Source organism: Euprymna scolopes, chromosome 12 (assembly GCF_053919585.1).
Source record: "Euprymna scolopes isolate OS-2025 chromosome 12, ASM5391958v1, whole genome shotgun sequence".
Lineage (NCBI taxonomy): Eukaryota > Metazoa > Mollusca > Cephalopoda > Sepiida > Sepiolidae > Euprymna > Euprymna scolopes.
In genome coordinates this window covers 83,449,319-83,469,472 of record NC_136493.1, presented here as the reverse complement: position 1 = coordinate 83,469,472, position 20,154 = coordinate 83,449,319, and the positions used below count along the sequence as shown (strand labels likewise).

Sequence of the window (20,154 nt, the reverse complement as noted above, 5' to 3'; positions counted from 1 at the left end):
TGGGGGAAGATGTGGCTAGTTACCTTTAATGCATCTAAAACCAAACTCCTATCCTTACATCATCAACGCTCTGATCCCCAGCTGGCATCAATTGTGATGGATGGCTCTCGTCTGGGTGAGGCCCCGTGTTTTGACAAGCTTCTGGGTTTGACCTTTACTCCTGATCTGAAATGGAACACGTACATCAAGTCTGTTGCCAAGGTCGCAGGAAAGATGGTGGGATCCTTCTACCGCTCCAGAAGATATCTCACTACTGATTCAATTCTCTATCTATATAAAAGCCAAGTACGGCCAAGGATGGAATACTGTTGCCATATCTGGGCAGGAGCTGCCAAAAACAGCCTATCATGCCTTGACAGAGTACAAAATAGACTTCGTGGTTTAGTGGGGGATGCCCTTTTCTCTACCCTGCAACCCCTCTCCCACAGAAGAGACGTTGCGAGCCTATCCTTGTTTTATCGTTATTTTCATGGCAGGTGCTCGTCTGAACTCCAATCCCTGGTCCCCCCTCGCCAAACTTTCACGAAAATCACCCGTCTAGCTGAATCCACTGTGAAAAATTTCCCCCACTCTATATCTGTGCCTAAATCAAAACGCGGATTTCATGAGCAAAGCTTCTTTCTTAGAACTGCACGCCTGTGGAACTCTGTTCCGTCTGCCTGCTTCCCTCCGGACTACAACTTGGATGTCTTCAAGTCTTATGTTAACAAATTCCTAATGAACCGCCCCCCTAATTAAACACTTCATAAAATCTCCTCACTAACGTGATGTACTTGCAATAACCCTTATCCCTGAGTGGCTTGATAAGTGGTGATCACTGTGTAAAAAAAAAAAAAACCAATACCGCAGCAGTAACAGCCATGTCACTACAGAACGGGTTAGACTACTCCCCCCGACAGCAGCCTAACCTAGTAGCAGCAACAGCAGCCACTTACTGCCGACTCACTTAATACCAGCAGCCAACATCACAGCAGAAGCCAGCTACCGCAACAGACGTCGGCTCACACTGAACGACACGCGCACCCACCTTTCTCCACTGAAAAATCATTATCTATCTTTGCGAAATCGACTCCTCATGCCGTTTCCAGCACCTTCCTTCAACTTTCCCGACACCTTTCCGCAACTTGTACGGAGCCTTTCCGCAGTTTCCAGCGCTCTTCCATAGCAAGCCCACACCTTCCTGCAGTTTCCAGCGACAACTACGAAGCCGCTTCAGTTCGAACACAAACAGTACTCCAACTCCCAACCTAACACCTTCGACTTCCTTTATCTGTTTTTGTTTTTTTGTTTTTTTGTTTTTTTGTTTTTTTTTTGGGGGGGGGGGGAAATAAGCTTACACGGATTCACGACTATCAACTGCGTTTGTCATCTCGTCTTTTATATTGTCGTTCGTCTTTTTCTTGCCTACGTCATCTTTTAGTTGTAGGGTCGGTTGCCACCGACATTTGGCCCCGCAACACAAGAAACGATGCAATGCCGAGCGAATACCGTGGTGAATGAAACTCTCTTGCTTGATCAGCCGTTAACATAATATCAGAAAATATTTCTTTGTCTCTCAAATTCAAATTGTGTCATCTCTTACGTTTTAAAATTTGGTCATCTTTAGTTTCTGCCTCAGCTTATTATTGCTATCGTTTAATTCGGTCGGATTATTATTGTTTACAAATTCCATTATTGTCAAATGTTTACCATTTTCTCAATACTATTTTATTCTCAAATACTTCTAGCTTAAATGTGCAAACTTGCATATTGGTCTAACAAACCCATTCGCTAGTTAATCGTAGGGTCCGAATCAGTTATATTTCGGCCCATGCTTAAATATATGTAATGATAACCATATATGCACACACACACACACATATACACACACACACACACATATATATATATATATATATATATATATATATATATATATGTATATATATATATATATATATATATATATATATATATATATATATATATATATATATATATATAGTGAGAAAGAGAGAGAGGGAGAGAGAGAGATCAACAAAAAAATAGAAACCTCTACAGTATAAAAATTACATATGAAATAAAAAAAAAATCTATTTGAAAAGCTCATTACATACAAACATCAATACACGTATATTGACTAATCTGATGAACGACCGGCTTGGTGTAAAACGAAATTTTTAAAATATTTAATTTTCTACGTAAAGGAGAAAATGCATGCATTAACTTAGATGTGGTTGTCAATGGATTGAAAGAAATGTTTATACTTTTCCTGTGAGAACGGTGTCAGTTTGTTTTTTTTTTTTTGTTTTTGTTTTTTTACAAATGTGAGAAGAGAAATAGACCAGAAGTATTTCACTGTTAGCCATTAAAAAGGTTCTATTTGCATTTGTTTGTACTCTGGAGTTTATTCCACTTCAAGATTTAACGAACCATAAGATTTTTATTGTAGCCTAACAGGACGAGGGTGGGGGGGCTTGCCTGGTTGTAAAATACGCTTAAATATATTTTTAAAGCATACAGATTTCGTATTTATTATTGAAGAGCTAATTAATATATGTGTGTGTGTTTAAAAACACACACATATAACAAATGACTTGAGTGCTATCAGCTAGAATCGAAATCAAACTATGTAGCATTCCAGTTGCGTTCTCTACCGTTTGAGCTATTAATAGATAAATAAGAAAGGTTTGAAATGAAACTACTTAAAGCCTGTAAATGAATTTTCGCATGCGCAAAAGTAATAAAAATATGTCGGCAGTTGAAATGAGCATTTTTCATTCAACTTGCCGGCATATTTCTATACGCGTTATTCATCCATCCAAACAAAGATTTTAGTCATTATAAAAGATCCTTGGTTTATGATTACTATTTTCTGTTTATTTCAGTTTTACGTGATTAATAGTTTATCGGTTGAATATTTTCACACCGACACACACATACATATACATGCACCTAGTGTTTTATTTATAAAGAAAGATTGATTTACTAACTATTTTCCTTAAACTTTATTCGCAATCTTTCATTGTGGTTTTGACGAGTTTTAAATCCCTAAGCTTGGAATGCTTCCTACACTTCAGATTTCCGAGTGACATGTTTTATCGCAAACAAATTATCGATCATTTATCTATCAAATTAAAATGTTTTTGTTCATCAATTGACCAATCTATATAATACTCTGCTTGTTCTTAGTTAGTCCTTATGTTACACTTTGGAAAATGCCAAATATAATTTTTGAAGACCAAGCTACTTTTTTTAAAAAAAAGGCCAAATTCGCGAAATTTGGCCTTAAAAGGTCCATCTGGCAACCCTGGACAAGAATATAAATGTGAAGTCCCCTTGATGTAGCCTCATTTTCGAATATAATTATAATAATATAGGATCATTGCTGTAATAGTGAGAGAAAGATACTCGCAGTAATTTCGACATGCAGCGGTTCTTCACCGAAGAAAGACATTAGTAAAACGTTACGTAAAAGGGAACATTCGAAAGAAACAGGCCAAAACAAAGAACATTGTCTGCCATGAGATGCTGGACTGAAATAGTAAATTAAAGATTGTCTCTTACAATGTGATATTATTTGTAATGAACTATGCAGCACAATATTATTTCTGAGTATTTATTAGCACTTATTTATCTCATTTGAAGCGGTTCTATATTTTAAATACAATGGACACTATTTTCATAGAAACGTTAAACTCATATTTGCTGTTTGTTATTAGTTTTTCTGTCGAAAAACTAATTTTTGCACTATCCAGAAAAATATCAGTTTCACCAAAATATATTTGTTAATTCAATATTATGTAGAATTTTCACAAACTAAATTGCATAAAATATTTGCGGATATAGCTCAAAATAATCAAAAAAAATCAGATTTACACTTGAAGTTTAAAAAACTTCAAAATATAAGTTTATGAGTTTGGGAAAATATTTTTCCTTAGAGAATCGCCCATGTTTGTTGAACAAATATTATTTATTTATTTATTATTTTACTAATAGAACAGTAATCTACGAACACGTATTTCGATGTACTACCTCTCGTCAGCGTAACTGGACTGTTCTAGGATTTGAACTTTACAACATATGTAGTATAGTCGTGTACGTTAATCGTTACGTCACGAAGTCCTAGATGACTTCACTTGTTATTTTTATTGCTTTTGAATTTTATGTCGATTTTTGTGCTGATTTTAAAATGATAATACGATTGTTAGCGTCTTAACCTTGTCGATTTTTGACAATAATTTATAAAAACGATAAAAATAACACGTAAAGTTATCTAGGGCCATGGCGTAATGGTTGGTGCACTCGACCATAGTACATATGATCTGTAAGATTTCGAAACACGTGTTCGTAGATTACTGTTTTATATATATACATATATATATATATGTATGTATATATATGTATATATATGTATATATGTATATATATATTTATATATATATATTTATATATATACATATATATAACTACTTAATTTACTCACATAAAATTAATATACGAAAGTATAGATTTATGCGTAAACTTTAAGTATTTACTTCAAAATTGCTCAATACGTAGGTAGAGCTATATATATATATATATATATATATATATATATATATATATATATATATATCCATAACCGATTTTTTTCTCCTAAAAAGTATTTTATTGAGAGGAGAACGTATCGCTATTCTTTCCCATAAAATATAGAATCCCTGTTTGAACTTATATTAATTACATTACTTAGTTTTATTTTTTATTTTCATTTTTATTTATTTATTTATTTTGAAAAGGAGAATATAAAACTAATTGTGGGTGCGTTTTCGGCAGTCCCGAAACTCTCATTTCTCTTATTTTGTCCCTCTGTCCTTATTTACATTGAGTCTTTTTCCTGAGATGTCCATATTTTAACTTGCTATTTCTATCCTTGGGGCTATGTCATTAATAAGGATATTGGAGAGAAATGTTATCCGCCTGATTGTCATAGACCCGAACCTTGGATTAACCATAAAGCAGGCCTCAGTAGATGCAAAGTACTGGGGCTGATGCTTTGCCATTTTATGAATGGATTCTGGACTATGCAATAGCATCTGGTGGGGTCTCCCGATGCCATATTAGTTGATAATGCTACGTTTTTTTCTCAATTTAAATTTCTTACATGCTAATCTATAATTATTAATCATTAAATTCTTAGTCCTTAACAAGGAGATTAGAAAACGCATTATGGATGTATTTTCAGCAGCACTGAAACTCCCATTTCTCTTATTTTGTCCCTCACTCCTTAATTACAATGAGTGATGTTTCTGACAAAAGGGGAAGAAAAGCTGTCTACTAATCCAGCAGTCTTTTTCCTGAGAAATTGGTTGCGATGTCCTTATTTTCACTTCATATTTCTATCCTTGTTTCCATATCATTAATAAGGGTGCTGGAGATAAACGTTTTGCCTAGGCTGACGTTATCCGCCTGATAGTCAGAGTTAACAACCAAGGAGCCCGTCCTATCAGCAAATGCAAAGTACTGGCGCTGATGTTTTACCATTTTATGAATGGATTCTGGACCATACAGTAGCTTCTGGTGGGATCCGTCGATGATATATTAGTTGATAATTTTACGATAATTTTGATAATTTTATTTTGATAATTTCACTCTTCGTCCCTTTTCTCCATCTCTGCTCTGCTCTAACAAATCTGCCGACCACTTCCACATTTCTCCATACTCAAAAATGAAAGATCTCAAGAAACAATACAAGATTAAACCCAGAAAACCAATTCTCAACGTAGACCCCCCCCCTCCAATACCAGGTCTTCTTCTCCAATATCAAGGGTCTGCGTTCCAACCTTCTATAGGTTGAAATCCAATTACAAAGACCAAACCTGATCTATCATTTGTGCGAAACTGGCATTGGTTCGCCCTTTTCTCTAGATGTGTTCGTGATTTAATGATATTCAAACTTGACATCCAAATCTGACCTTTAAAATCATCATAGGAACGGACTATGTGCCTACATTAGAGCTGCCTTTCTATGTGGTAGAGACATCTCCAGATAAGATTCTAAATTGCCCAGTAGCATTGTCTCACAGCACTGCGTTCATATTTGAATCTCTCGACAAATGCTTCGTTTCTAGAGCACTTGACTTATTCAAGGCTTTTGATAGGGTATGGCATCAAGGTCTACTTCACAAGATTTCCAGGTATGCAATAGCTGAAAATGTCCTTTCAATTATTAAATTCGTTTTCTCAGATAGGCTTATAAGATTAGTAGTTGATGAACAGAAATAAGAAGATCATAGTATTAACGCTGGCGTCCTTCAAGATTCCATTCTGGCTCAACTCTCTTTTTGATCTTCATCAATGATCTCATAACTCACATGGTTAGATCATTCGTAGACATTTATGCAGACGACACCACAATCTTTGGCAATATTTAAAAGGCCTGCAACGACCAAGATTTTTCGTAATCCCATAAGAGATTTCTTAGCCTTCGGGCCAAAATCAAAGTGTAATATCTGTTTCTCACTGTCTTCACTTTCTTGTTCTCGGTTAGTGGAGGAGAAATCTTTCATGACTGAGACAATTTTTATTTTTGTTCCTGTCTCCATATTAAAAAAAAAACGACCTTGGTGTCTAACTCTGCCCTCGTGGAGAGTCAGAGTAAATAAGAGCTATAAATATCTCCAGTTATTAACTTCAAGTGTTATAATCATTATATCATATGTATGCAACTTAATTGAAGGGAGTCAATATTGTGTATTTGGTGGTGTGTGGGGAGATGCTAGATTCTTTTGTGGACCAACAGCTATAAATTCAACCTGACCCAAAATCTATCGAATGTGAGCATCTCCAATTATTCTGATTTGTGTAGTCAAGTAGTCGTCATGTCTTAAGAGCCGAAGTTCGGGCGAAATAAATTATCACGTCAGACTGAAATGATGTTTTCAGTTATTTTAATTCTAATTTTATGCACACACGCGCGCGCGCATGCACACACATTTATGTATAAAAGTGAATGTGTGCATGAGTGGGTATGCTGTGGGGGTGGCAGTGTGTATGACGGTTATATTTAGTTTTACCAATTTAATCCTTTACTCTACTAAATTGTTTATTCGTTAAAATTAATACATCTTCACATTATTTACAAGGTTAAAATAATGATTCGCTCACATCAACGCTTCTAGTTGAACATTGCTGCAATCATTGATGGTGAAGTTAGTTGCATATAATGAAAATATAACAAAAACCATTCAAGAATAAGTATAGACATTTGCATAAAAAATTATTTGATTTTTTTATCGGATATTTGTTATGTAAGTAAATATGCTTGAAAATAACTGCGTTCCCACGGTACATAAAGAAATATGTAAATACATTGAATGTAATTTAGACAAAAGAAAAGAAATTAATACAACGGAAAGATAAGTGGAGAGAAGAGAGAGAGAGAGAACGTGTGAAAAATATTAAATGAGACTTAGAGAAAATTGTTGGGATTGAAAGTGACGGAAAGGAGAGATACACATATGAAGGGAGAGGCGTAGAGAGATGTGTAGATAGGTAGCTATAAAGAGAAATAGAGAAAGAGGGAGAGATTATGTAAAAATAGGTTATAAAAAGATTGTAAAACAAAGAATAGAAATAAAACACACTAAGAAGGAATGAAGAGACACAAAAGAAAAAAAAGTTTGCAAAAAATTTTAAAAAGTAGAGAATGAAGTAAAATGGTATGACAGGGTTGAAGAAAATATGAAATGAAAACATTAAGAAAGAAAATAAGAAAGAAATTAGGAAAGAATTAAGAAATATATATATATATATATATATATATATATATATATATATATCTGTGTGTGTGTGTGTGTGTGTGTGTGTGTGTGTGTGTGTGTGTGTGTGTGTGTGTGTGTGTGTGTGTGTGTGTGTGTGTGTGTGTGTGTGTGTAAAGATATTAAGATAGGAGGTAATAAGATAGACTGTAATAAAACGCATTCAGTTCTGAAGGATTAAAGAATGTCTTTTTCATCTGCGGGTGGAATTGAATTATCCTTCATACTGTCGATGTGTGGGCGTATTTCACGGGTGGTCGTTCAGAGTTATCGGCCTTGGCAAGAATCTTATGAAATGTTTTGATAGACAAATAACGCGTGTTTATACAAGTTGATATTATTTATTGTAGAAGTTGATTCTGAATCGGTTGGACATCGCGACAGAAGTGATCCATGTGTTCTCAGTTTCAAACAGTTTCAGACCTAAATGCGTATTCGAATATAATAATAATAATTATTATTATTATTGTTATTTTTATTATTATTATTATTATTATTGGTAGTAGTAGTAGTAGTAGTAGTAGTAGTAGTAGTAGTAGTAGTAGTAGTAGTAGTAGTAGTAGTAGTAGTAGTAGACTCACACAACAGGGATAAAGACTAGGAGAAATCAAACAGAACAGAAATGCTGAAAGGATGAAAAACATAACAGAACTTCTGAAACGTGAAGAAATAAAAGAAATAATAGAAACACTCACAGGCACCTAAAATAATGACAAATTGGAAAGCACCACTCTATGCTAGAATATATGCACGCTGGTTTTAATATAAATTCACGACACTATATGAAAAGCCTTAAAAACCTTAGAAGAAACAGATGTCCCAGAACTTATGATCAAAACAATTACTACAACAAGACACAAAAAGGAAACGATGCTAAAGGATTACATACAAATAGTCAGTTTGCCAACCATTTGGAAAATCGTAAAAATACAACTGAGAGAACAGTCTATTAGTCATAGACTAATTCCATGAGGAACAAACCAGATACCGTAAAGGGAATGGAGGGACATGACATAGATTACAATATCTTGAAAAGGGTAAAAAGCAAAGAAAAAAAAGAACATAGCCATGGAGTAGATCAACTACTAAAAAAGCTTATGACAAAATCTCTCAAGCATTGATTATTGAATGCTTAAAGATGCACAAATATCCAACAAAATTATTAATTTTATGAAGAAAGCAATTTTAGCATGATGGTGCAATCGACAACTGAAAGGCAACACCTGAGAAAGATAAGAATACAGAGGCATATTCCAATGAGATTATTACCACTGCTGTTTATGATAGCTATAATGCCATGCAATTGTATACTTAGGAAATGTGAAGCCGTATACGAATTTACAGATTCGGAACAATGAATAAACCACTCCATGTATATTGAAAAGCTGATAACTACGTCGGGAATAAAGAATAACTTAGACGTCTTGGCAAGAAGTCTAGGAAATTAATGATCGTGTACAATGCATAACACCCGAATAATCATATCGATGACTAGCAATGTAAAAAGGGAAAGGGCACTTGTAATATAAATGATTGTATGAATGACACTAATATAATGAGTAAAAGAACATCGAAACAGTAGAGCAAGTGATAACGTTAAAATGAATAATACAGAGAGTAGCGAAACGAAAAAAAGAAAGACAGGAAAATAAAACTAGGAAGGGAAACAGCTACATATACAATTCATGAGAATGGAGAGAGAAGAAACTTATGAAAACATCTGAGTATAGCTAAGATCACACTGAAATAGAGAAACGAAATCGGCACTGACAGCTGCTTAGAACAATGCGATTGTTACCAATTATATCAGAGCTGAAATAAATATAAACCCAGGAAAACAGTGAATGCAGATTGGGCAAAGAGACCAAAGGGTAAATCACATAATGCGAATGCAGTAAACTAACACCAAAACAATACAAGAACAGACACGATTGTTGGGGAAAGGAATTACATTGGGAACTATGCAAACGACTGCATTTTGAATATGCAGAAAAATAGTAGAGACACAAACCAAATACAAACGGAAAACCAAAAGCACGAAATCCTCTTGGAAATGGATGTACAAACACATAAAATCATCCAAGCAAAGCAAGGATACTGGGCGTCATAGTAGGCAATAGGAGAGACAAACCAGCCAAGTAGTTTATTCCACTATTCCGGCAATTCATATGGTGAAGACCAATGAGAAATAAAAACGAAACAGATACACTGAAAGGGATATATATCATAAAGAAAGTCAATAAAATATCAACAATCGTATATATATTAGTGATGGGACGATTAAAGAAAATTTTCCCGATTCCGATACAATTATCGATTCTGTTGTAAATTTCCAATTCCGATACAAGTACCGATTCCGATTCTTTTAAAATTAATTATCATCTAATTATAGATGCAATACTTTTTAAAAATGTTCAAATGACTGTACCCCCCTCGTGTTATGTCCGCATATATTTTGCAAAACATTAAAATAGACTTGAGAGGGAGGCATATATTACAAAAGCAGATCTTTGTAAATATTTTCTCTGGTGTTTTCCTTCGAATTGATTGAAAATTGTGAGACAAGATTTGTTTTAAAAGGAAAAGTTTGCATTTGGTTATCGTTAATGGCATTTGAAATTGTCATAAGTAATTAAAAAGAATCAACGATTGGTATGCAAAATAAGAAAACACTTTAGGAACAGAATAGTTAACAAAGGCAGTCTCATATCAAGAACGGGTATCTGCATAATAATGTTACTGTTTAGAAAACCATTCTTAACATTGTGACGGGTATCTGTTAACTATTCTCTTCTTCCCTCTAAGAAATGTGGATGTTTTTATCGCAATTATAAAGATTTCATTTGGTAGATTTGTGTTAGTGTAAAGAAAAAAGTAAAAATGAATTATTATTATTATTATTATTATTATTATTATTATTATTGATGATGATTATGACGACGACGACGACGACGACGACGACGATGCCACCACCACCACCACCACCTTTAGCTAAATCATTCTCCCAAAATAAGATCCGACTTTTTTTTTAGATGATTATGTAGCGGAAAGAAAGAAAACAATTATTTAGAATTTCGTGTAAGAAAGTAATTTCACACGTAAATTTAACGGAAAGTTATTATTATTTCCGGTCAATTCTACCTTTATTATCTTGTCTAATAGTTGAAAAATCCAAACAAAAAAATGGTTGAACATAACATTTTCGCTCGATTGACATTTATTTGATGTGTTTCTATCAACATTAGTTTAATTTTCGATTTTAGCGGTTTTCAAGCGCCCTTGTGAAGGGCTTATGGGCAGCCATTTTTATTCTAAATCAACAGAGTGAACATTAACTTTTTTGAACTAAAATCATGATTTAAGATAAATTTAAACACAAATAAACTTATCCAGGTAGATAGAAGAGGCTTGCTTTTGGTAACATTTATGTTTTTCATCTCTTTTTTGTTCTGTTGGTTAGAGTAATAAATGCTTGAAGGGGGAAGGGGTCTAAGTTTAAATATCTATATAATTTCCTTTTTAATCGGCAAAATTCTAAAAAAAGATTTATCTATATTTTACACTTGTATCTAATGTCAAGAAGCACGATAAATATTATTTCAAAAACCGATGTCAGACAACAACATTGAAAAACCTTGTCCAGAACATTTTAAATCTTTGAAGATCAAGTGTGAACTATTTTAAACGTTTAGCAAATATATGTTATAAGATTTACAAAGGGATGTTTACAGTAATATACTAATAAAGAGATAAATTTGACTCTGAAAATCAATGTTAAATCTGGGATTGGGATTTATAACCGATTTCGTGGTCCTTGCTCTCATGTTATAAATGAACAACTTCTAATAAACAAATAATTTTATGTCCATTTCATTTCAGTAAGAAATCTCTGAATTTTTAAGAAGAGAATTACTTTTTCTGGGGTGTTTAAATTTTTTTATACGTTCAACCTTTTTAGTTACGCATTAAAGTATATTATTTTTCCATGCATCAAACGTAGACTGTACTAATTTATATTTATTTGCCACAGACATAATAACACTCTCTAGTGCTTAGTTACTTTTTTAACGCATTTAGTGTAATTAAGGCATTTAGGTTCTCTATAATTTGAACTTTAGAGCTTTTTTTAATTTAGAATTTTTTTACTATATTTAGATTTCCTGTAATTACATATTTTATCTCATTATTACAGAAAGAAGAGGAATTACATTTACATTCTGGAATATTTATAATATTGTCATTTATATTAATATGTTCTACCGTTTTTTTTTTTTATAATTTAAAACCTTGTTACGTATGGTTGGCCCTAGTTTATATGTAACTATTGTTTTTTGTTTTTTAATCTTTTGTCTGTAGTTCATTTGGTAATAATTTTATGGTGTTTTGTTTATTTATTCCGCTACCCAAAAGTTCCGATTTTTCCAATTCCCGATTCCGATTTCAATTACTAGTCCCAACACTAATGTATATATAAATACATATGTGTGTGTGTGTGTGTGTGTGTGTGTGTGTGTGTGTGTGTGTGTGTGTGTGTGCGCGTATTTTATGACTACAGAGTCAAAGGTGAGCGACAGTAATTATCACCTCCTACACTGATGATTGCGTTAGCATGAAGCACTAGTCTTTTTAGATAAAATAATTAATACTTATTTGTAAAAAATAGTATGTACATATATATATATATATATATATATATATATATATATATATAGGGAGAGAGAAATATAGAGAGAAAGAGAGAAAGAAATAAAGACAGAAAGAGAAGGGGAAAACAGACAAAAGACAGACAGATAGGTATAACATTCATTAATCTTATTGTAACCTTACTTTTTCAATCCTAATTAATAGCACAATGTTTATTATTGTACACCTTACGCCCACCAGAGTCATCACTGCACTATCTACCTACTACCTCATCCTCCACTACTTATATACTTGCTTCTTACTCTCACACACACATACTTTTCCACTTCTATGATGATCTTCCTACAATCTGTCTATTTCGTTTGAAATTTCCTACAATTTTCCATATTTGTCTCTCGCGCATTTTTTCACCTGTTCATGCATATTTTGTACCTTCGATACCTTTCCCAAGGTTATCAGTTTAAGTGATGCTATGCTGCCGATGGAACTCGAACATGACACGCCAAGATCAAACCACTGCCATTTCCACTCAGCCAAGACAAATAAATTATGTTTTCTTCATCTAAACCACATTTTACGTTGTCATCACCTTCTTAAGAAAAACAACCACAAATAAATAGAACCATCTGGTGGTAATAACATGAACGATTTTTGTCTTCTTCCCCCGTACAAACAACGATAAAGGCGGCGTAAAAAATTGGGCAACACATGACGCCTTTTTGTCGATCAACCGGAAGTTTGTGTCTACACCGGAAGTACTATCTTTACATTGAAAGTACAAACAAAAGAGGCAACTGAGATTATGCAATCCCAGTTAAACAACTTCTTTTGTTAAAGCTTATAACTCCCCGGTTAGAATAAGTAAAATACTGTTTTTACAATAAAACTAATCCACACTTTTTTGGTATTGTTCTTTGTTTTAAAGATATAAACGGGTTAAAAGGGGCACGTTTTTATATTTGTTTATCCTTCAATTTGATTTATTTATGCAGGTTTTACTTATGAAGCACATTTGGTAAATCGAGGCTATGGATCATGGATTTAAGATGATGTTTTAAAATAAAAGGCGACGATTATGATTAAAATGCAGTTAACTAATTTAGTGATGACTTAATTATCACTCAAATACATTAATTGTCTGTTTCTATCAAGCGAATAGATTTGATCTAGACCATTGCTACTAACTCTGTATTACACTTCAAAATTTAATAGAAATAAATACATTCAAACAGGAAGTGGGGACATAAACTAATCATCTTTTTATTCTTGTTTTCAAACAACAAATAACAAATAACCATTTCTGGTTGGTTTCGGATTTAGTTTATAGTGTCGCTCTTGGCTTTTGGAAATTGTATTTTGTCGATAGAAATGTCTTAGAAAAAATCAAGACAAGACCGTTTACTAATGATATGCATGTAGTTAAACTGGCCAATGAAAATGATGGAGAAAAACATGAACGTTATGAATGGGACACCAGTTAGCAAGAGCTAACTAAACAACGGTACTTTTGAATGAAAGTGAGAAAACATAAATTATCGAACAAAACATACTTATATATCAACAATTTTACAGAAATGCAAAATATACTTTGAAAGACAACAGTTTGTTGAGAAGTTTTAAAATTTTTGAATGAGAAGTAGAAATTAGCGTTAAAAAGTTTGTTTCAAAGTTCCTCTGTGTGTGTGTGTGTGTGTGTGTGTGTGTGTGTGTGTGTGTGTGTGTGTGTGTGTGTGTGTGTGTGTGTGTGTGTGTGTGTGTGTGTGTGTGTAAACAAGAGAGAAAGAGTTTACATTCTGGATGGCTGTGTTCACTGGAGATATAGAAGCGGGCTTAAATGAAATTCAGCGTGCTGCATTCCAGTCTTCTAGAATGGACGTTAATAATTTTGAGAGTCGAGGCACGAGCGTCACAGGTGTCCTACCGGAAAAACTCTAAATTTCTGTTAGTTGTATAGGTTTGTTGAATTTCACTCAGGATTGTTACCTTTTGGATTTGAAATGAATTTTTGTTTGTTGGAAAATAATTTGAGTTCACACATTCTCGTGAAAACCAACTTTTTTTAAAGTGATGAAAAGCGCGACTCTCCATGAAAGGGAGAAATAAAAAAAAAAGATAGCAATTAGAGCGATTTGCTTTTTGGCATTCGTTGGAATCGCGTCTCAAAAATCCGAACCCAAAAAATGTCATGAAAAAAGTCGGGGAAAAAAAGAAGAAATAATAACCCGAACAGACGAAAAATAAAAAGAGTAGCTTCGTTCGTCCCACACATCGATTTCTAAGTTTAGCACACTTTATGGGTGTTACCACTCTACAAAAATTATATATCGTTATATACAACGATAACTAACGGAAAATCCAATTAAAATACACGCAATGCACAGGCTCACTCAAGTACAAATGAAATGTGATTAGTCGTTGAGGAGATTGTTATCGTTTACAACTTGGTAAATACCATTCTTCCGCCTTCTGTCGGTGTTGTAGACAAAGTACTGATACCCCTTGCTTATACAATAAACAATTCCGAGAAGCATATCAATTGTGACAATGAATACGGTGAAGTACCAGTATAACCAGTCGTTTCCCATATGCATTACAATCCAATTAGTCAATTACTTATAATTGCCTATTGTAATTACAGTAATAAACTATCTTAATAAACTCTATAGAATACACAAACATACACATGTTCGAAGAGGAGGGATGCTGGTCCGTTGGAAAGAATTGTTATCGTCCCCATTTTGGTAAATACCATCAGTCACCTTCTACAGATTTGAAAATGAAAATAATGCACATACGGACACATCTTCTAAAAGGATAGGTTGGTGCCTTAGAGAGACTTGTTGTCAATTGTGTTCTATGAAATCCCATACGTCTTATTCTGATAGTTTGAAAGCAATAAAATAGTGAGTCCCAAGTGAGCAGATTTAATCGCCTCATGAAACAGCTGCAATGCTGACTATGACCGATTTGTTGGCATCGTTCGCAGAGCGGCGGACACATGCCTTTTAGTCAGTTCTTATCAACGTTTAAAATGTTTAACTGAAATTTGAATTTTTGGCACGTAACAGTTAACCATATAAACGAATGTGGCGTGCGTTTGTGTGGAAGGTGATAAGTGAACCAACTGTGCGAATATCGTTTGCAAAATGCAACAGATGTGCATGTGCATGTCTGCTAAGAAGCAGATGCAAATCATTCTGCAGACTTCTAAAGCAATCTTTTCTTTATTTATTTTTAAAAGTCGATGTAAAATATAAACTAACAAATGTTGCAAATCCAATACAATACTTTAATAAAAGTATGAGATGATGTAATAATTGTTGGTGGGTTACAACGCTGATTAGTCGTAGTCACATTACACCTGCTTACGTGAAACGTTTAAAGACAAAACTGTTCAAATAGTCCAAAATTTTTTAGATGATCCAATTCAGACTGGTTCTGTGAACTTGTGTCAAACCTGCAAGTGACCCATAGAAAACGTTGCGAACTTTTCAACCCTTAAATCATTGCTTCTGGTGATGTTGCTGTAGTGAGGTAGCGATGGTGGGGGGTCTTCTTCTTCTTCTTCTTCTTCTTCTTCTTCTCGTCGTCGTCGTCGTCGTCGTCGTTGTTGTTGTTGTTTCGCTTTTTTCATACATTCGCTTTCCACTCTTTTCACGTTTGGTTTTTTCGATTTATCTTTTTTTTTTTCTGCATCAAAGCCTAACTCGTTCTTGTTTTATTTTATTTATTTCTATGACATATCAACCTATTTGATTTTTTTTTCACATGGTTAATAAGCATACACACGCACACAAACACATAAACATTATTTATACTTATATATATATATATATATATATATATATATATATATATATATATATATATATATATATATATATATATATATATATATTCTCAGGTATTTTTATTCTGTAAATTATTGATGCTCTTGATTGGAATACCAGATGTTTTAGTCAAACTAAAAAGTGAGTTGTTGAACAAACAACTGATTCCAAATATGAGTAGTGCGTAAGGAAGATAAATATCTTACACAACTTGGAAGGATAATACATTAGCAGACATCCCGAATCACTCTATGCGTTAGTATGACTTGCTTATAGAACAAAATAAAAAATGTAGGCACAGGAGCTGAAAACGCCAGAATATGAAAAGCATAGGGACGCCTTTTACTTTTTCTTGCGTAACATATATACGAAGGAACTTTGTAAACGTACAAAAAAAACGGCTATTAAGAAATATATAAGTTTGTACTGTGTGTGTTTTTTATTGCTGACAACCACGGTGTATAATATTTTCCTCCTTTAAGACTAATAAGATTAGGTTTCCATTAATATTCTTAAATAATTTCGTCATGCTACCTGACTGCGTTAACACGTTGTTTGGACCACATTATTGGATTCAATATGGCATCTAGGCTTCAACAAAGACTAGACTCCTTGAACCGGTACTCGTTAGAATGTGAACGGTTGCATGGTAACCTCGTCATCATCATTTAATATCATGTGCAACAACTATAATGAACTGCATAACTTCTTTTTTTGCAGAAAGAGCTTCTGGAAAGCGCACTGAAATTGTACCTTAGGCAATTTCAGATGAATTGTTGAAAGGCTTTTCTTTCGTTCGGATCGCTGGACCGTGAAACAAGCTTCCGGAAGATGTGATCAGTTTACAGGGATCTAAACAGTTCTAGCTGACATGGGACACGTCGTGGGCGTTGATCTTTGGATGATTATCCCTATACATAAACTCCTCCCCTATTTTATAACTCGTTTTAGTTCTATGCTACTTTTTTGTCAATACATTGAATTCGTATCAGCTAGGAACATACCAAATGAATGGCCGATCCCCAAAATGTATAAACATTTCTGACGCCTCCCTTCACTTAAAAATCGCCAAAATTTAGGAAATCAATCAATTTTAACGAAATTTTCTAGTATTTATTATTTAAAGATCATCGAATATAATCAACCCATTATTTTTAAATTGTAGCGAAACTGTATTATTTTGTGTAAGCTAAAAATACCTTTGCTAAAGTCGTAGTTTTAAATACTAAAAATGCATGAATTTATTTTTGTTTTTTTATAAAAAAAATAAAGCATCGTAGATATTAACAATTAATTTTTTTAAAGTATTTCAGGAACATTACAAAAACTTCCTTGAAGTCCGTGTTAATGAAATCAATATAACTTGAAAAAATTAATCTTTCAAACTAACGATATTATCAGGAAATTACGCATTATTCATTCAGTATTTTCACCAAAAAAAATAATATTGCAAAAAAGTTTCATATTAAATTTAGGGTTTAATCTTTTAAACACAGTCAAAAAGCAATCGGAAACTTACAAAAAACTGTTATAAGTCGATTTTCAGCCCAATTGAATTGCACGTACGTAGTATGAACAAATTAAATTACTTCAGAATCGCATGCATTTTAGCTGTGTCGCTATAACTGTCGGCCTATCACGCTTTAGTTTGACAGCATTTTTATCGTCAAACACAGGGAAGATTAGAACTTTTCAAAGATCTCTCTCGTTTGTTAGAATGTATGAAAGTGTGAATGTTTGGCATCTGGTAGGATGTCTCATCCTCGGCTAGAACAAAATAATAAGAAAAGTGAAAAAAAAAAGATTGAAAAATATCAGTTAAGGAGGAGGAGGAGGAGGAGGAGGAGGAGGAGGAGAGGTAAGAGGAGGGTGGAAGGAGGTGAAAATCTATTTAATGGTCATACCTTTATATGAGAGGCTTTGTCTGTCCGTCAACTCGTTCGCTAGTCTCTCAAGTGTATGTCGTCGCTCGATTTGTTAAGTTTGAAATAAGATTCTATTTTAAGATATGTCAACACATCCGTAAAAATGTTTCTGTCTGTCGATCTGTCCCTCCGACCGTCGGTTTGTCACACACAAGTTTAGAATATCATTTTCGTCGTTAGGCGTACAGATTGAACGGACGCATCTTCAAAATGGATCCCTTTTTCTTTTACTATGCGTTTGTTTTGTTTTCGTTCTTTGCAGGTCCTCAGACCGTACGAAGGTGAGACAGTGATCAGCTTAATGTCAAAAGAAAAGAACAAGTTCAGCATGTTTCTTGATATGATCGAAGAAGCCGAACTGACAAACGAGTTGATGCGATCGAATCCACTGACAATTTTTGCACCCACCAATCGGGCTATCCGAAAACTTACACCCAGGGTAAGAAACAAACTCAGGAATAAAGAAACTCTCAAACGTAAGATGTTTTTTAAAACTTTTATTTTATCATTGCTATCACACTTTTACCAATTTCTACGGAGTTTATTTAATCGTTAACATCATAATCTGTACTTAAATTTTGATTCGGCATCCCAAAGACTTTTTGAGTAAAACGTTATCAACTTCTGTCCAATAGATTTGAAATCAATAATACTTGTAATTCCTTTAGCTTCGTGATATACTTGAGAGAACTAATAACTGCTTGAATTATGTTTGGAATAAGTTTATTCGTGTACATTTGCAGCTGTGAAAACTGCAATGAAAATTAAAAAAAAAAACAATTGGCATAAATGCAATACAAATAGTACAAAAAGGATATAATATTTTACAAAAATAACATACAAACAAATAAAATAATACAAAGAAAAGGGGAACGAGAATGACATAACAGCGACTCCAGGCACATGCGAAACAAAAAGTGTCTTTAAAACCATCACGTGAAATGAGGAATGTGACTGCCGAAAATATAACTAAAGAAATATATAAATAAGAAAGAAATATTGAAAAAAAAAGGCTATACGCTACTTTATACTTTATATGACCAATAAAATATATGCATAAAGATTTTGGAGTCTTGCCTAGTTGACACTTTTAGGGGCTAAAGAAAAAACTGTTACTACATTGAACTGACCGAACGATGGACGGACAACGAAACGAAGCGACTTGTTCTCTCTGGGGTTTAATCTCAAAAGGGATTCGCAAGGTAATGTATGTCATCCCTTCTGTGATATCATTTCGCCCGGAGCACTTGCCGAATCACGACCCTAAAGTACGGGCACCTATCTTATTTTACTTTGTAAGCTATATATAACACTTATCTTATTTTATATAACACAAATAATTATTTATCTTTTTTAAATGTATTTATACCATTATCACGATATTACTTTAAACAGAACGATATTTTCCTATCGTTTTTTTTTTACCTTACCTTAAGGGCCTAGTTTGTGGTGACGAATTTAGCTAAAGTCTATTTTATTGTAATAAGTCTATTCGGTATTGTAATTTGCAAAGGGCCAGAATACTAAAATCCATCTATTCTATGGAAAGATAAATCTGACGGCAGCCACGGTGTCTATTACTATTACCATTGGTAAGGAGTAGCCATGGTAAGTTTAACCTTTCTAGTAGTAATAGTAGGAAGAGGGGGAGAAGGAAGAGGAATATCACTAGTATTCTCGCTAATGATACATTCGTTATGCCAAATGTACTGAAAAATTTAGTGAATTTATGACCAATATGTTTCGAGTTCATAATTATCTAGTATTTTCGTAGTAGTAGTAGTAGTAGTAGTAGTAGTAGTAGTAGTAGTAACACTTTACCACAACATGTTCCTGTGATACAGCCGACATTTCAAGAATGATTCATGACAAAGTTGGTGAAATGTTGTCGAGTAATTTTGGAGCCTATATATATATAGATTATATAGTTGCAAAACTGTCAGCTTGCCAACTAATAAACTGTCCGCCAACAAATGT

The 20,154-nt window shown here is 33.6% G+C and overlaps 1 protein-coding gene across 2 annotated transcripts in view; it reads left to right on the top strand.

Annotated features, from left to right (window-relative positions):
* The window catches only part of LOC145291386 (transforming growth factor-beta-induced protein ig-h3-like), a 426,450-nt gene that overhangs the window by 368,598 nt on the left and 37,698 nt on the right, over positions 1-20,154 (top strand). For both annotated transcript variants that reach the window (XM_080137179.1, XM_080137180.1), the window contains exon 8: positions 18,440-18,653. In XM_080137179.1, the coding sequence (XP_079993305.1) occupies positions 18,440-18,653 (214 nt within the window). The remainder of the gene's footprint in view (positions 1-18,439; positions 18,654-20,154) is intronic.